Source organism: Balaenoptera musculus, chromosome 1 (assembly GCF_009873245.2).
Source record: "Balaenoptera musculus isolate JJ_BM4_2016_0621 chromosome 1, mBalMus1.pri.v3, whole genome shotgun sequence".
In the NCBI taxonomy this organism is placed as follows: Eukaryota; Metazoa; Chordata; class Mammalia; order Artiodactyla; family Balaenopteridae; genus Balaenoptera; species Balaenoptera musculus.
Window position 1 is genome coordinate 56,278,978 of NC_045785.1, and position 17,861 is coordinate 56,296,838.

The following is a 17,861-nucleotide window of genomic DNA, read 5'->3' on the forward strand; positions in this document are numbered from 1 at the left end:
CTGGAAATCTGTACCTCTTAATCCCCTTCACCTGTTTTCCCCACTTCACACGCCCCTCTCCTCTGGCAACCATCAGAGCAACACAGTTTTTAATAAGTGTACTTTCCATCTATGAGGAGAAATGGGAGGAGTTAGAAAAATAAACTCACAAGTAATTAAACGTTGTGTTGAGACAATAATATGCTCAGTGTACAGTTTTGAAAAAGGGAAGGGAACCGAGCAGGGATCCTGAAAGGCGATGGTGGTGAGAATTTGTACTTATACAGTCAGGGGAACCTGGATTCCCACGAACCCCTTTATCTTTCAAAATTAAAATTAAGAAAAAGCAATAGAAGCGGAGCAGCACCATAAGGTGGAGGGCTTCTCAGCTAGAATAAGAGATAAGTGGCCCATAATCCAACCTTCTCCAAAGAGCTGTGTGAAGCAGGCAAGTCCTATCCCTTCTGAGCCTCTTTCCGTAAAGGTAAAATGAAGCGCTTCGACCAGATGGTATTTAACGTCTCTTGCAGATTGTATCCACCAAGACAACGCTCCGTTTCTGTGAGAAAAGTACGAAATGGCCCTGTGAAGTCTAACTTGGCCTTGGTTACCTACAGACCTTGAGGCCCCAAGGATAAAAATAATAGCTATTTATTTAAAGGTTCATGAAAGCCTCAGACTCAAAACAGCTTATTGGTTTTTGTCTCTATAGATAAACCAGGCTGTAACGAAGAAAACGCTAGTGTTCGAAAAGTGCTCAAGTTTGTATGAAGCAAGGCAAGGCCAGACCAACAACAGGATCTTCGGGGCCTCTTCTCTGGTGTCCCCATCCCTACCTCCGCCATAGCCACAGCTACGTAAACGCAGACAGGCACACGCACGCTAGGGTTCGAGAATGTAATGCCAGAGTAAGAGGGTATTCCTTCCTCCTCTACCGACTGTAACTTTCCGAGTCCCCTCTCCATCTTCTCCACCCTCACGCAGAGATTCCTTCCGCGCCGTGCTGGACGCGTCGCGAGTGGGCTGCGGGGGAGCGTCTGGGCCCGCGTACCTAGCGGTTCGGCGGAGCGAGGGTCCCAGCCACAGATGGAAGAGAGGAGCGTGGGGCCAGTTCCGGGATTAGGCAGATGCTTAGGACCTAGCAGGAGAGCTAGTGGAGCAAAGTCGCGGCTACGGAGAGAGAGCGGGTTTGCGTGGCAAGCCTATCAGCGTGATCGGGGTAGGGGCGGGGTTCTGCGGGGCAGGGCGGGTTCTGAGTGGCAGGGGCGGGCTCGGACCGGCAGGGGCGGGGCTCTGGGTGGCCGGGCAGGGGGAGAATGGGACGGGCAGGGGTGGGGCTCTGCGTAGCGGGGGCGGGGACCGGCAGGGGCGGGGCTCTGAGTGACTGGGCCGGGGGGAGAATGGGACGGGCAGGGGTGGGGCTCTGCGTGGCGGGGGCGGGGACCGGCAGGGGCGGGGCTCTGAGTGACTGGGCCGGGGGGGTGGGAGGCGGAGATCGGGACCCTCAGGGGCGGGGCTCTGAGTGGCTGGGCCTGGGGGACTGTCGATCGAGACCGGCAGGGGCGGGTTCTGTGTGGCGGGGGTGGAGACCAGCAGGGGCGGGGCTCAGAGTGGCTGAGCCGTGGGGATGATCTATCGGAACCGGCAGGGGCGGGGTTTTGAGTGGCGGGGACGGGGGAGATCTGGCTCGGCAGGGGCGGAGCTCTGCGTGGCGGGGCGGGCTCGGCACCCTAGGTACGGCCGTGGACCGGGCCTGGGCGGGGGCAGGGGCCGTGGCAAGAAGCCGGAAACAGCCGCGGCCCCAGCTCGGGAGACATGGCGGGCGTTAAAGGTACATCCGAGGTCCCCGGCTCGCTGGTCCTGCCGTGGGATCGCCGCCTCGGCTCCGGGCTGAGCCTGGAGCTGCGCTTTCAGCGCGTGGGTGGGGAACGGCCTCCCCCAGACCTGCCACCCTTCCCTCCTTTCCCGGTGGGAAGCAGCTCGCCTGCTCCCTTCGCCCCTTGGGGTACGGGTGGAGACGTGTTTTGGGGAACCTCACCCCTTTTTCTGCAAGGATACTAGCCTTCACGCTTTTGCCCGGAGTGTCCGGGTCGCTGCAGGCGGAGCCCTCGCCGGGAGCAGTCCCTCCCTGGGAGACCCCGGCTAGCCCCGGGGGGCATCACCTCCCCGGTTCCTTCCCAGTTCCTGGGAGCGTTCCCCCACCCCCTCCTCTGCCGAGTTTTAAACTGGGCTTTCACTTCCTGACATGTCCACCCTAATGCCTCTCCTCCCTTTTCCTGCCGCTTCGCTGAGTTTCCCGTTTCTTCCAGAGGAGCCATTGTCTCGGCATTGGGGCACTTAAATCTGTTGTTCCCGATGATTCTTCCAATTGGGCAGAGTTGGCTGCAGGCGGGTGTCAGCGGAAAGCGCCCTGAAATGCTGTATTTGTCTTAATTGTGGAGAGTAGATTAGGTGGAATTTTATCGCTGCTTTCATCAGCGTTTATTCATTTATGGACAGACAAGAAGGTAGTGTCTGTGCAGGACTTTTTTTAAAATTCAAGTGTAGTTGATTTACAGTATCGTTAGTTTCAGGTCTACAGCACAGCTGTTCAGATATATATATATGTATATATATGTATATTATATATTCTTCAGATTCTCTTCCCTTATAGGTTATTACAAAATATTAACTATAGTTCCCTGTGCTATACAGTAGGTCTTTGTGCAGTACGTGTTTTTGAATGGGGCAGTTGATTTAAAAAGGGGTACCAAGAACACCAGTTCCCTCATCTATTTGCCTTCAGAGGAATGGGGAATGGCAGTTGTAGGAGAGGTTATTGGAAGGCTTCCTGTTGGTTTGGTAGGACACCCTTAGATTTCTATTCTTTTGAATAGAGTAGCATAACTCTTTCCACGTGGGAGTTCCTATCCTTGATATTTGTACCCAAAGATCTTCCCTCTCCAGTTAATCAATATGTGCTGTAAACATGCGTATGGGTGTCTTTGTACACATGTGTGTGTTCACTATGGAATTTAGCTGACTGTGAAACTGTTAGTAGCAGACACATTTTAAAATTATTTCTGGCTGACTTTTATATTCGGCATTAATTTAGTAAACATGATTTACTTGGACAGTGTCCATTGTGAAATATATCCATTTGAAGCCAATGCAGAAAGCAGATGACAAGTATCAGCACTACACTGTGTTTAGTCATGCCCGGAAACTATCACATAATAATGTTTATGTGTGAATGTGTTAGAAATTGTGATATAGTAACAAGGAAGATAGGCTATGAAATGGAAAAGGACTAAGGAAAGGAAGCTTTTTGAAGATTATTCAACTTTTAAAGAGGGACTACTGTATGCCTGAGGCTTGGAATAAATAGATAAATGAGAAGTTATTGTTGTTTGACAGAGCTGGAAATAATTGTTACTGTTTAAATGTCTAAGGTGTGCTCAGATACAATGGGAGCACAAAGATGGCGTTGTAGGTTGAATGTGTCCCCCAAACAAATATGTTCAAGTTCTAACTCCCCAGTATCTGTGAATTTGACCTTATTTGGAAATAGGGTCTTTGCAGATGTAACCAAGTTAGGATGATTTTGGATTAGTTGGACTCTAACCCAAGGACCAGTGTCCTTATAAGAAAAGGGAAATTTGGACATGGAGACATATAGGAAGAATACCATATGAAGACAGAGGCAGAAATTGCAACGATGCAACTGCAAGCCAGGGAGGACCAAAGATTGCAGGCAACTACCAGGAGTTAGGAAGAGGCAAGGAAGGAATCTTCCTTTAGAGCCTTCAGAGGGAGCAGGTGTCAAGCCCCTAGAACTGTCAGAGAATAAATTTCTGTTCTTCTAAGCCACCCAGTTTGTGGTACATTATTAATAGCAGCCCTAGGAAATTAATACAGATGGGATTACTGAACCCTGCTCCAGGGAGGCAGGGGACCACTTTCGCAAAAGAGGCAATTCTTGATCTGAATCTAAAAAGATCAGTAAGGCTTCACCTGGCAAAGGATCGGGTGAGGGCAGAGTTTATTCCAAGTGGAGAGAACATGTGACGCGGGGCAGAGGTGCACTTCCAGTGCTAGAACAATGGCAGAGGTGTGCCTCCAGTGCTAGAACAATGGCAGAGGTGCACTTCCAGTGCTAGAACAATGGCAGAGGTGTGCCTCCATTGCTAGAACAACTCATAGGCTGTGAAAGCAACTGTGAAGGGGTGACACCAGCTTTATGTATTTGAGACATCATTGTCTGCTGTGCGGAGGATGGATTGGCAGAGTCATGAGATGAAGGCAGGCATGAGATGAAAAGGGTCTACACGGGGACAGTAGCTGAGGGCACAAGAGAAGAGGTGGTTGTCTTAGTCCTTTAGGACTGCTAGGACAAAAATACCATAAGCTGGGTGGCTTAAACAACGTTTATTTCTTAGTTCTAGGGGCTGGAATCTCCAAGATCAAGGTGCCAGCAGATTTGTTGTCTGGTGAAGACTTGCTTCCTGGTTCCTAGCCAGCCATCTTTTTGCTGTGTCCTCACATGGCAGAAGGGGCAAGGAAGCTCTATGGAGTCCCTTTTAGAAGGGTACTAATCCCATTCATGAGGGCTCCACCTTCATGACCTAATCACCTCCTAACACCATCTCATTGGACTTTAGGATTTAATGTATGAATTTGGGGGGAGGGACAAAATCACTCAGTCACTTTTTTAAAAAATTTTATTTATTTATTTATTTTTGGCTGAGTTGGGTCTTTGTTGCTGTGCATGGGCTTTCTCTAGTTGCGGTGAGCGGGGGCTACTCTTTGTTACAGTGTGCAGTCTTCTCATTGCAGTGGCTTCTCTTGTTGCAGAGCGCCGGCTCTAGGCCCGCAGGCTTCAGTAGTTGTGGCTCGCAGGCTCTAGAGTACAGGCTCAGTAGTTGTGGCGCACGGGCTTAGTTGTTCTGTGGCATGTGGGATCTTCCTGGCCCAGGGCTCGAACTCATGTCCCCTGCATTGGCAGATGGATTCTTAACTACTGCACCACCATGGAAGCCCAATCACTCAGTCTTTAGCAGTGTGTTTGAGTGAGGTCTGGGAGACTGAGTCACCTTGACTTACTGATTTTCTAGAAAACGGAGTGTAGGGTTGGTATCGGTCTTTGAAGATAGAACCTTCAAAGGGAAGAAGTGTGTGATTGGGAGGAGAAGGTGGGGATGTTTCAGTTTTACACATGTTGAAGTTGAGGTCCTTGTTGGCTACCCACAGAAGTCCAGATTGGAGTTGGAGGTGCAGGCCGAGCTCTTAGGACCTACTCTGGGCTGCAGCATCAGATGTACCTGGGTCCTTGTGGTACCAGGGAGCTTTGGGTTGAATGCAATGTCCCAGCAAGAGTGTGAAGCGACAAGAGAGATGAAATTCTATTCCTGGTTAGCTCCAAGTTTAAGAGATGGCCGAGGATGCAATTCCTGAAAAAGAAAAAGGGGGGTAAAGAGCATCAACTGGCGATAGAGTTGTGACCTCTGTGTGACTGGTGTCCCAGAACAGAAGGAAGAGATCTATGATTCCTAGCTTTGCATGGTCTCCCGGAGGAGAGAGTCGTGCAGGTGATCAGGCACAGGCAGGGGACAAAGCCAGTGAGGAAAAGATCCTCTGTAATGAAACAATACGGGACAAGTTACTTTTGTACATTTTTTTTTTCCAAAAGTGACATGTGCTAAATGGAAAAATATATAAAACTGACGGTGCTTCCTTGTCCCCTAACATCTTTGTACTCCCAGATGTTTTAAAATCACCTTGGTATCTTCCTATAGAAGTCTCCCCAAATTGCCTTTAAAGTAAAAGGAAGCAATCAAAATGTTAATTAGTTTAGTCAGTGACAAATTTTGAGTATTATGGTTTTTTTTCAGAGGAATATTTGGATAATTCAGTGTCCTGTGCTTTTGATTGCTGCCTTTATCAAAGCACATCCAAGCACTTTACATAGATTATCTCATTTGATTCCCATAAACTCCCTAATAAGGTGGCACCATTATTCGCATTTTACAGGTGAAAAATTGGATTTAAAGAGGTTCACCTTCTACCCAAGGTCGCACAACCAGTCAGTGACAGAGTTAAGATTTGAACCCATGTTGGTGACTCAGAGCTCAAGATTTTTTAACAACTCAAATTCCGTCTCCCACTTAGCAGTGGACAAAACAAGTATGTTCCTGCCTCCTCAAAGATCAGTGTAACAGATGCAGGGAATAAATATTCAGGGGACACTAATTGGGAAGCACCAATCTTCAAATACTTGAAGCACTGTGGTTTGGGGGGCACAATGATCAAAGGGTATATATTGCTAGGAGGCAGTTTGGGGTTCAATTTAAGGAAAAAGTGTTTTCAGCATTTAAAAACTATCAGAATGAAATGACCTGCCTCAGGTGGTAGTGAGTTTCCCTTCAGTGGAGTTGTATCGACTGGCTGGCTGGCTCTTGGGACAAATATAGAGGGAATTCATACGTTAGATTGGGGTTGAGTACTGGAAAGGCTTGAGCTCTTCCGCCACCTGATGATTTAAAAATGATGCACATAGGTGGTCATTTGCTAGTCAAATGTAACATCAACCAATGAAATAAGTAAATCACTGCATTCTTTTTTTTTATTAAAACATTTAAAATCGAGATATAATTCACATGTCATAAAATTAACCTTTTTAAAGTGTAAAATTCTGTGGGTTTTAGTATATTCACGAGGTTGTGCAACCATGACTACTTTCTAATTCCAGGACATTTCATCAACCCCAAAAGAGTCCCTCCCCATTCCTCTCCCCCCGGCCCCCAGTCCCTGACAACCACTGGGACCTGTAACTCTTGGTTTTATTTTTCACAGCTCTTGTGGCATTATCCTTCAGTGGGGCTATTGGGCTGACTTTTCTTATGCTGGGATGTGCCTTAGAGGATTATGGGTAAGTTATCATTTCCAAAAGAACTATTGTTTTTGTGTCTTTGTCACTGTTAGTATGGGTATGAGGGAGTTTGGTCAGTTTACCACCAAGCTCTAACCAATGAGTTAATGAAGTCCAAATTATGAACCCAGTCCCACCCTGGGTCACTTGTATTTGTGCAGACAAAAGCTCTTCTTAAAATTGATGTATTCATTTAATGAGCATTTATTGAAAACCTCCTCTGGACCAGCTGGTGACACAAGAATGAAGAGACACAATCCTGTCCTCAAGGAGCTTACAATTCTAGTTATGAGTGAGAGACAGGAAAACAGTCCAGTCAGTAAGCTGACAGCTCTAGTAGAGATGTGTACAAGGTACAGTGAGAGCTTTGAGAAAGTAAATCTGAGTTTCCCTGGGAGAGTCAGGGAGGGCTGCATAGAAGAGGTTGTCTTTAAGCTGAGACTTGGTGGATAAATAAGCTTATCAGGCTTGATGAGGCAGGGGAGGGCATTCAGGCAGAGGGAGTATTTAAGGAACAGAAAGGCTGGTGTGGCTACAGATTGAGCGAACGAAGGGAAGATGGCACAGAATGAATGGAAGAAATTGGCTAAATTGTGTGAGGCTTTGTAGGCCAGGGCAAGGAATCTGGGTTTTATTCCAAGCAAGTGAAAGTTTCCACCTGCATGCACTCCAAAGATCTCTATGGAATTAGCATGTGCAAGGCACTGTGCTATGTTCTATAGGGAAAGCAAAGATGACTAAGTTAAGATTCTGTCCCTAGAGAAATTACAGCTCAATAATACAGAAAACAATAAAGATTCTAGATTTTACATTGTGTAGTTGTTTCTTAACACAATATAAGTTATCTGCAGATAAATGGACTAGTAATTTTTAATGATCGCTACTTCTTAGCTGTTCCTGGTAGAAATCATCTCATGTATTAATAGTGACAACTGAAAATAATCGTTGACCTAGACATTTAAAGTAATATTAACTTTGAAACAGTACTATATCTTTAATTATGATGTAACTGTAACTTTTCCTTTTGGGTTTCTTCTGGGTGCAACCAACAGTGTTTACTGGCCCTTGTTTGTCCTGATATTCCATGCCATCTCTCCCATCCCCTATTTCATTGCCAAACGAGCAACATATGACTCCGATGCAACAAGTAGTGCCTGTCGGGAACTGGCTTATTTTTTCACTACCGGAATTGTTGTTTCTGCCTTTGGATTTCCTGTTATTCTTGCTCGTGTGGCCGTGGTAAGTTCTGTTATCTATTGTTTTGCCCAGTTATTGCTGAGTTTACTCCACAGGCCTGCGTCTGGAACCACAAATTTCATTTCCCCTGCTTCGACTTAATCCTCAAGGCCAGGCATATTTTTAGTTTCTCTATTCCCCCAATTTAGAGCTACCTGTCAGTATCTTGCCCATGTTTGCAAAATGCTTTCTTTGTTTCTCTTACAACTTTTAGCCAGACCAAGTGATTTCTTGCTTTTTCTACTGTAAGCTATTTTCTAGACTTGTTCTGAAATCCTTACCTTTTATTGTAGGGCCATCCAGAGACTACTATAGCAATACTCTTCTAGTTTCAAAGTCAACATCAAAAGGGGTCCTGATCACCTAATTCCAATGTGTGTATGTGTGTGTGTGTGTGTGTGTATGTGTGTGGGTTGGGGGGGGGTGTTCCCCACACCACTGAGGAGCAATTCTTCCACACCAGCTGGGTGTCCTACAGGTGTGCTCAATTCTGACTCTGTCTGCCTGGAGATAGCAGCAGATTCCACTGGTTCAGGGCTCAGTCCCGCAAGACTGCCTCCCTCTTCAGATGCCAGTCACAGGTCCAGCTTGTTACCTGTGCTTCTAACTGACTGGCTATAAATCAGGGGTTCCCATGGCCCCCTCCTTGGGTTCGATTAATTTGTTAGAACTCAGGGAACCCATCTACTCACTGGATTCCCAGTTTGTTGTAAAAGGATATAACTGAGAAGCAGCCAGATGGTAGAGATGCATAGGGCAAGGTGTGGGGAAAGACCATGGAGCTCCCATGACCTCTCTGAGGGTACCACTTTCCCCAAATCAGCAAATCATCAACCTGGAAGTTCTCCGAATCCCATCCTTTTGAGTTTTTATGAAGGCTTCGTTACACAGGCATGATGGATCAAACCATTGGCCACTGGAGATCGAGTCAACCTCCAGCCCCCTAGCCCCCTCTCCCTGGAGGTTGGGGGAAGGAACTGAAAGTTCTAACTGTCTAGTCACATGGTTGTCTCCTCCTGCAACCGGCTTCTATCCTTAGGGGCTTTCCAAAGTTACCTCATTCACATAAAAAAAGTCACCTTTACCACTCTCATCACTTAGGAAATTCCAAGGGTTTTAGAAGCTCTGTGCAAGAAATGGGGACAAAGACCAAATTCTTATTATAAATCACAACATATCAAATTCTTCTCCTGCAAATAGGATCATAGACCCAATCCTCAACACAATAGGCATATACTGAGGGACAACTATACAGCTACTAGAAGATACAGTGAATAAGATTACATCTTCATATTGTTGAAGAAAAAAATTAATCAATCATCGACCTAAAAAAGAAATGGAAAATTTTATTTGAGCCGACCTGAGGATCATAACCTGGAAGACGACTGTTCCACATGTTAGAGATCAAATCACAGTTACATAAGTTTTAGAGACAAATGGTTATATGTCAAATGTCATACTATTGACAGTTTACGCAATCCAGATTGGCATGTATGAAGTAAGTAGTGGGTCATGGGTAAGCGTGGCCCCTTACAGGATTAAGAAGGAAGGTTATCTCCTAAGCACTTGTGACCCTTTATGAGATTAAAAAGGAAAGTTATCTCCGAAGGAAGTCTGGTTAATGCAGATGCACAGTACACACTGAAGGGGAGGGAGGAGGCCCAAACAGGCAGAGAAAAATTTTATGTTTAATTTTTTCTTGTCTTGACATAAAATATGCACTTTATTTCATCGATAGCCAATATAAAATTTTTCTTTTTGTCTCTGAAATACACATTATGGGTATAATTTTTTCAGTTCTTTGGCATTCACTGTCTTTCATACTATTTGCTTTTATTTCCCGCAATGACATACTGTTTCAACTTCATGAAACTCTTACTTGGGGCATTGAATATCAGATCTGCACAAGTGTTATTTATTCATACAGTGAACATCTTTGGAGCATATGCTATTTGTAGGACACTAGGAATAAGAACCAGATACTGTCTCTGTTCTCAAAGAGCACAGAAACTAGCCTGATGGGCAAGTGTGCTATAAATATACCAGGTGTGGTCATTAAAACGTGATCAGAATGCCATAAGAGCACCGAGAAGAGAGAAATTACAACTGGCACTTGATGTGGCCTCTAAGGATAAATAATGTTTTGAGTAAAGTAGGGAAGGCTATTGTATGGAATGGCACCCAAGTGCAAAAATGCAGTATGTGGAATAAAGAGCAGTCCAATATGATGGAGCAAAAAGGGAGTGGTTGAGATTGAGGACAGAAAGGCCGGGGAAGCCTGGCTGGGAAGGGTCTGGAATGCCAGGCCAGTTTGAACTCTGTCTAGATAACAGAAGCGTGGAAGTTTTTTGTTTTTTGTTTTTTAAAAATTTATTTTTGGCTGTGTTGGGTCTTCGTTGCTGCGCGTGGGCTTTTCTCTAGTTGTGGCGAGCGGGGGCCGCTCTTCATTGCAGTGCGTGGGCTTCTCATTGCAGTGGCTTCTCTTGTTGCGGAGCACAGGCTCTAGGAGCGCGGGCTTCAGTAGTTGCAGCACGCGGGCTCAGTAGTTGCAGCACATGGGCTTCAGTAGTTGCGGTGTGCAGGTTCAGTTGCTCTGCGGCATGTGGTATCTTCCTGCACCAGGGATCGAACCCGTCCCTGCGTTGGCAGGCAGATTCTTAACCACTGCGCCATCAGGGAAGTTCGCGTGGAAGGTTTTAGATGTCATATTTTCATGATCTTATTCTTCTTGTGCCTTAGACTAGTACTTCTTAAATTTTGCCCTAAAGATTTCTATTTTTACCTTTCAAATACTGCATCACGTTTTATGAGGAAACTTTCATTGTTGTTTTCTATTTGTTAAATTAAAACAAAAAATGCCCACTAGAGGGTACTCTCATCCCCAGCTGTGCCTCTGGAAAACTATCTGCCCTGCTGGAAAGCTCTTTTTATTGCATGCAGAGTATTATTTAAAACCTTTTCTTGCCAGAAAAGAAACAAATCAATCCATAACTCTCCAATTCCTATTTTCATGAAAGAAGGCAATACATAAAGAACTTTCAGTACCCAATATTGTAATTGGACCCTTTGTAATCTTGCTTCATGTATTTTACTTAAGGCAGTCATTGTCTACTGAAAACAAGTAGGGAAATATGTCTAATGGGGAAAACGTTAAGGATGATACCAGACTTAATTAATAAGCATCACGAAGTAATTAGACTAATTACTGAACAGTTCCCTCTCTCCTGTCTATTAGATTATTAAGCCTTTTAGCAGTTTTATGTAATATTTAATTGGATGTTTCTAAAGCAGAAAATAACAGATTTGCAAAGAGTACAGTATAAAGAAAGTAAAGATTTAATCCTCTTTTTTTGTGTTTCAGATCAAGTGGGGAGCCTGTGGCCTGGTGCTGGCAGGCAATGCAGTGATTTTCCTTACAATTCAAGGTTTTTTCCTTGTATTTGGAAGAGGAGATGATTTTAGCTGGGAGCAGTGGTAGCACGTGCTTTATTCTGATAAAATGCATTTAACTTCTTAGAATTCATACTGTATGTATATGTGTGCACATGTGGCCTTTTACCATGAAATTTAATATACTGTTTCTTTATACCTTTGTAATCATGTTCACTTTAAGGAGGACTACATGGGGAAAAGGTTAGTTTTACTCCTAGCCAGTAGACCTCTCCATTTACTCCAGTTGAATTATGTTATTTGTTTAGCTTTTCATATAGTCATGGTGCTCTCAGAAAACATGTTAACACAGTCTTGTAGGCAGTTGCTCACTCAGTGTGCTGCATCTCCACCTTTGGCCCGGGGATGTGCTTGAGTGGGCACATAGCGCTGGGGCTGTCTCAGCTCTGCCCAGGACTTCCAAGATACACCTGTGGCCCAGAGAGACAGAGGCGGCTCCCTCTTTATGTTGTGGACTCTTGCTTCTCCAAGTGTGGTCCATAGACCAAGAGCATCAGCATCTCGAAGCGTGGTGCATAGGAGCTTATCACAGATGCAGAGTCTGAGGCCCCATCCTCAACCTAATACATTTTGATGAGACCCCAAGTGAATCGCAGGCACATTAAAGTCTGAGAAGCGCTGTCATGAAGGAAGAAGCATTGCCTTCCCCTTGGCTGAACCCCTTAGCCTCTCTGGGCGTTAGCTGCTTGTAAAAACTGTTTCCCCTGCCCCCCGTGTTGAGGCCTACTTCAGACTGTCCTTGGAATTTGTGAAATGTCCAAACCTATACTTTATAGGCTGTTCCTCACATTTGTGAAGTGTTCTCAGTAGGGAACACCTATGACTTCACATTGTCTGGAAGGCAGTGGCTGCCTTCACAGTGCTGGGGGGACAGATCCCCCACTGGGAGGCAGGGGAGGGAGGCTGGGCTGGAACCGGCCCCTGCTGTAGCAGGGTGGGGAAGAATGGATAAGTAATGCCGTTTGATTTCCCTTCATAATCTGACATTTCTCCCCAGTTCCTTCCCTGGGCTGCTGCCCACCCACCTTCACCAGCACCCCCAAACACACACACTCCCAGCAGTTCTGATTTGCCCTGTCTTCTTCATGGCTCGACTTCTCCTTTCTATAGAGATGTGGAGCCAAGTAAGCAAGCAGAGGGTGAGCTGCTTAATTTTATTTACATGTGATGTACTTGTCTTTCATGTCCTGTAGGACTTTTAAAATATATATATATATATATGAAACACTTTATGCCACTTTTAAATGAATCATTGAAAATTCATGTCATACTGGGTCCTGTAATCACAGGTTTCCTAGCTCAACTTTTTGTCCAAGGCCTATCGAGAAAGGGAAATTTGGGAACTAGAACCACGTGATTAGAATATAAGGAATGATTTTAAAGCATTGTTAATGTGTGATAACAGACATACATTCAAAACACTGAAACCTTGAAGTTTGTAACCCCTTCATATTCTGGAATGATGCTGGGATCAGGAGAAGACAAGAGTGATACCTAAAAGGATAATATGCAAAGTGATATTTTAGCCTTGTGCATGATTTTATGTTTTCAGTGTACTATGTACGTATAGAACTGTTAAAGTTGTTATTTCCAATATTTATATTAGAAAAATTATATAGACACTTTATAATTTTAACCAGCATTTTTAATAACACTTGCACTTACTGTATTGTAATAAATTTTACTTTAACAGAAAAAAAAGCTTAATTTTAAAAGTTTTTATTCTGATGTCACCTTGCTTAAAAGGTAACAAAAATATGAAAATTTCTTTGTGTTCTGAAATGTGCAGTTATGAGCAATAATCTGTCCTGCATTAGAATAATAGCAGGAAGTTGTAAGATACCATTTTGGATGTGTAGTTGGCTTGTAATAGCTTTTCTTTTCCTAAGATGGAGATACTGTTTAATTTATACTACCTTTTGCAAAAGTGCCCTTGTTGCTTATACACATTTTAAATAACCAAGGTAGCCTTAATGTGTAGCCCTAAAGCATTGCCTCTTGATTGTATTTCCAGAATGATATAAAGTACTTGCGTATAGAATATTTGTAGTTATTCCCTACTAATGGAATGGTTTATCGAAGTGATAGATTATTGGATTTGCTATATGTATGAAACAGAGACATTTATTCTGCAGCACCTATATCATTTAAGTAATAAATGTCAGTAGGGAGTATTGCTGTATATGAATGTACGGTACAAAAGTTTCATCTCGGTAACACAAATGTTGGGCATTTTAAAATTCCTTATAAAAGGTTCATTTGTTTTCTATATACCACAGAATATATTTTGGAGATTCAAAACACATTGATTACATTCTAAAACTGAGAATGCACATAAAGAATTGCCCAGAAGTGAGTAATCTTATGAAGAGATTCTCTATCGTGTTCCAAACAACTGGCTTACACTTTGAAACACTTTTCCCACAGAAACAATATCATGCTACCATGGGTTACCAGGCCAAGCCTTCTGAGGAAGCCTAAACCCTAACATAGCTGACCTTTAATACTCAAGGTACCTGCCTGAGTTTTGGATCTTGGCAACAGGGTAGTGTGAACAGTTTGAAGGAAGGAAAGTGTAAATTTCCACCTCCTTCCCTAAGAACAAGGTCTTTCTTACTTCAATTTTTGCAGCCCTCTCTATCCCCTAATGCCCTTGGGGTCCATTAAACCTGTGATGTTTGCTGGTCTCCTCTCCTGACTCAGAGGCCTCCTCTTAGCCTGCCCCACCTCCCGGGGTTCTTCATATTCCCAAATCACCCACCTTGCTACTCTTACCAATCAGTTTTCTTAGTAGAGCTGATATCTTGTGATGTTTAAGGAGAAAGCAGTCGGTTCATACTCTTTCCCAGAAAGAATGAATGACTGTGATCATCTTCCCCACATCTGGAACGCATCCATACCTGCCTCGTGCAGTTACCACGCTGGGCTGCAGCTGCATTTTTACAAGGGCATGCCTTGGAACCCATTCGCAGAAATGGCAATGTTCCACAGTAAAGTGAAAAAAGCATTCCAGCAGTTTATAGAAGGATAGTAATATTTTGGGCCAGGAGCAAGCCTATCACACTTCATCCCTTCCTCACGGTGAGTTCTCAGCTGGTCCTACATTTCATAGTTGTTTCTTTGCCTTCACTTAATGAACCCACAGATTTTTCTTACAGTCCTCAGGAAGTCTTTACCTCTGAGGCATCTTCTTGATGAAGACTCTTCTAGAGAGTGAAATGTTTCATGAAGTTAATAGCATTCCTTAGGCTCTCAGAGAAATGCTTAGGAGATGTCACAAAAATGTGCCTTTTCGAAGTTTGCAAAATTCAGGTTTTGCACCATAATTTAACCAAAATATTTATGAGGATGCTAGCATTTTCCAAGCATAGTAATTAGTTCACAACTGGGAAATATTATTCCTGTAGATGAATATAAGTTCTGCATTTAAATGTCCTTTTCGCCATTCTGCCTCATGAAGTACCTTATTTGCAAAAATTCCAGTGTATAATAACTCATGAGTTACAATCTGCTTTCATGTGACCATGTTCCTGGAGTAGAGCAGTGACATGTGGCCCCAAACACGGTGTGCAAGGTCCCCAAGATTGCTTTAGAATGCAATTATATACATATGATGGGGATGATTTTCTTTCTTTTTTTTTCTTCCTCCAGCTGGGCCACCAGAAGGTGATTTCCTTTAAAATCAAGCTTGTCATTTATACTTGAACAAAGACTTTTATGTACATTATTAAACTAAAACTTTTATATTTTACTTTGGGATGCATTATATTTGGAAAGGAGACCAGCAGATTTCTTTCCCCAGTGTTTTTGTTTGGATAATCTTAATTAAACTTGGGGAATTTGTCTAGTTTTAAGCCCATATTTATTGTGGTTGATAGAAGTAGTCCAAGAATGTGTGTAACCGGGAGGAATCGAGTCCCTAGTTACAGCTTTGCTAACATCCCAGGGTTGAAGGTGGTTGTGTGGGACATGGTTAGTCAAGGATTTGCTGTTTTGGAAAAGAGAGAAAAAGTCAACACTTTAAAAAAGTGCTGTACATATTCTGAAGAGTCATTTTGTGCACTACAGTGAAGAATGCACACATGTAAAGTACTGCTTAAGGAGTAATGTGTCCCCCTCATACACAGAGCATTTGGGGAAGATCTGATGTTTTACAGGTGGATTGAGGCAGTTAGTTAGATTATAAAGAAACTGAGCTAGATATTTCGTTGTATTGCCCAACTAAGCGTAAAGTTAAATTCTTAGTAGAAATTTGGTTATACCAACATCACTGTAAAATGCCCATAAGAAAAAATAGTTCTCAAGGAAGCTTCTCTGGTCCAAGGGCTTGTATATATGAATTTTCATTTAGAAAAAGCACGCTGGATGCATCGAGAGACATTGTCTGGGGCTGAGAATGGATGTGTCTGGAGAAATTATGTACCTGTTATTTAAACATAGCATCTTCTGTCTTGAGATTTTAAAAAAAAAATACTTGCCTACATCATCTCTCCACTCGGATGCCTAATAGGCATCTCAAACTTAGCATGTCCAAAATCAAAACTCCTGACACTTCCTATTATTCCCGGTTCTCCAGAACAAAAGACCTGGAGTGTTTTAGAACATCTCATTACTGCACATCCCCCAGGCACTCCATCAGGAAATTGTGTTGCTTCTAGCTTCAAAATGTATCTGGAATCAAAACACTTCTCATACCTTTGCTGCTACCAGTGGTTCAAGACAGTATGGTCTTACTTGGGTTATTGCACCAACCTCCTAACTGATTCCCTGCTTTTGCCCTTTTCCCACTTAAGGCTAGTTTCAACGGAGCAGCATGAGTGAGCCTGTAAAATGTAAATCAGATCATGTCACCCCTCTGCTCCACTGACATCTCATCCCACTTCAATAGTAAGATGACAACCCAGTTGAAAAATAGACACAGATTCTGAATAGGTATTTCTCCAAAGATGTGCAAATGGCCAATAAGCACATGAAAAGATGCTCAACATCATTAGACATCAGGGAAATGGAAGTCCAAACCAGTATGAGCTTCACATCCACTAGAATAGCACGAATCAAAAAGACAGGCAATAACAAGTGTTAGCAAGGATAGGATAAAGTCAGAGCCCTTGTAAATTGCTGGTGGGAATATAAAATGGTGTAGCCACTATAGAAAATTTTGGAAGTTCTTCAAGATGTTAAACATTGAGTTACCATACAAGCCAGCAAATCCATTCCTAGGCACATACCCAAGAGAGATGACAACATATATCACACAAAAACTTGAATACAAATGTTCATAGCAGCATTATTCATAATAGCCCAAATTGGAAAGTAGAAACAATCCAAATGTCTATCAACTGATGAATGGATAATGTGGTCTATCCATACAATGGAATATTTTTCAGCCATAAAAAGAGATGAAGTGTTGATAAATGCTACAACATGTATGAACCTTGAAAACATCATATTAAGTGGGAAAAAAACAGTCACAAAAGCCCATATATTATATAATTCTATTTATATGAAATGTCCAGAATAAACAGAAAGAGTGTAGTTATGTAGTTGCCAGGGGCTGCGGGAAGGGGTAATGAAGAATGACTGCTCATGGGTATGGGTTTCTTTTTGCGGTGATGAAAATGATTTGGAATTAGCGGTGATGATTGCACAGCTTTTGAATATACTACAAGTCATTGGGCTGTACACTTTAAAAAGGTGAATTGTGTAGTAGGTATATTTCATCTTAATAAAAAAAACACAAAAAACAAAAAGTCAAACAAACAAAAAGAGGAAACAACCTGAATGTCTATCAACTGAAAAGTGTGGTACAAACTTATCTTAGGTGATAAAAATGTTCTAGATTGATTGTGATAATGTTTGCACAACTCTGACTATGCTAAAAACTACTGAACTGCACACTTTAAATGGGTGAGTATTATGGTATGTGAATTGCATTTCAATAAATCTGCAAAACATAATGAATGCGTGAATGAACTCTTTGAACTACAAAAAAAGTAAAAGTGTATCAGTTATTCCCAGGCTTACCTTTAGGAATACCTTTTGAAATCCAGCCAATACCAAAATAATTCAAATTTTGAGCTTTAATTTACCAGCACTGTCATTTTTCTAGATTTAATAATATTTATTTTATTTATCAAGTTTTTAAAATTTGAAATTTGAAAGTTTTGGGGTAAAACACTTCTTTTTTAAGGAGAACCCCTGAATTGTGTGTCAGGATCCATAAAATGTAGGACTGTCCCTGGCCATAGCAGTGTTCAAACAGACAAAAATACTTGCCATAGAGAACTCA

General features: G+C 42.9%; 1 protein-coding gene across 1 annotated transcript; it reads left to right on the forward strand.

Annotated features, from left to right (window-relative positions):
• The first annotated feature begins 1,693 nt into the window (after window positions 1-1,693).
• LEPROT lies at window positions 1,694-16,879 on the forward strand. The gene is made up of 4 exons (XM_036826098.1): window positions 1,694-1,810; window positions 6,811-6,886; window positions 7,939-8,125; window positions 11,484-16,879. Exons 1-4 carry the CDS (start codon window positions 1,795-1,797, stop codon window positions 11,598-11,600), a joined length of 396 nt encoding a protein of 131 aa, XP_036681993.1. The 5' UTR covers window positions 1,694-1,794; the 3' UTR covers window positions 11,601-16,879.
• Window positions 16,880-17,861: the final 982 nt, after the last annotated feature.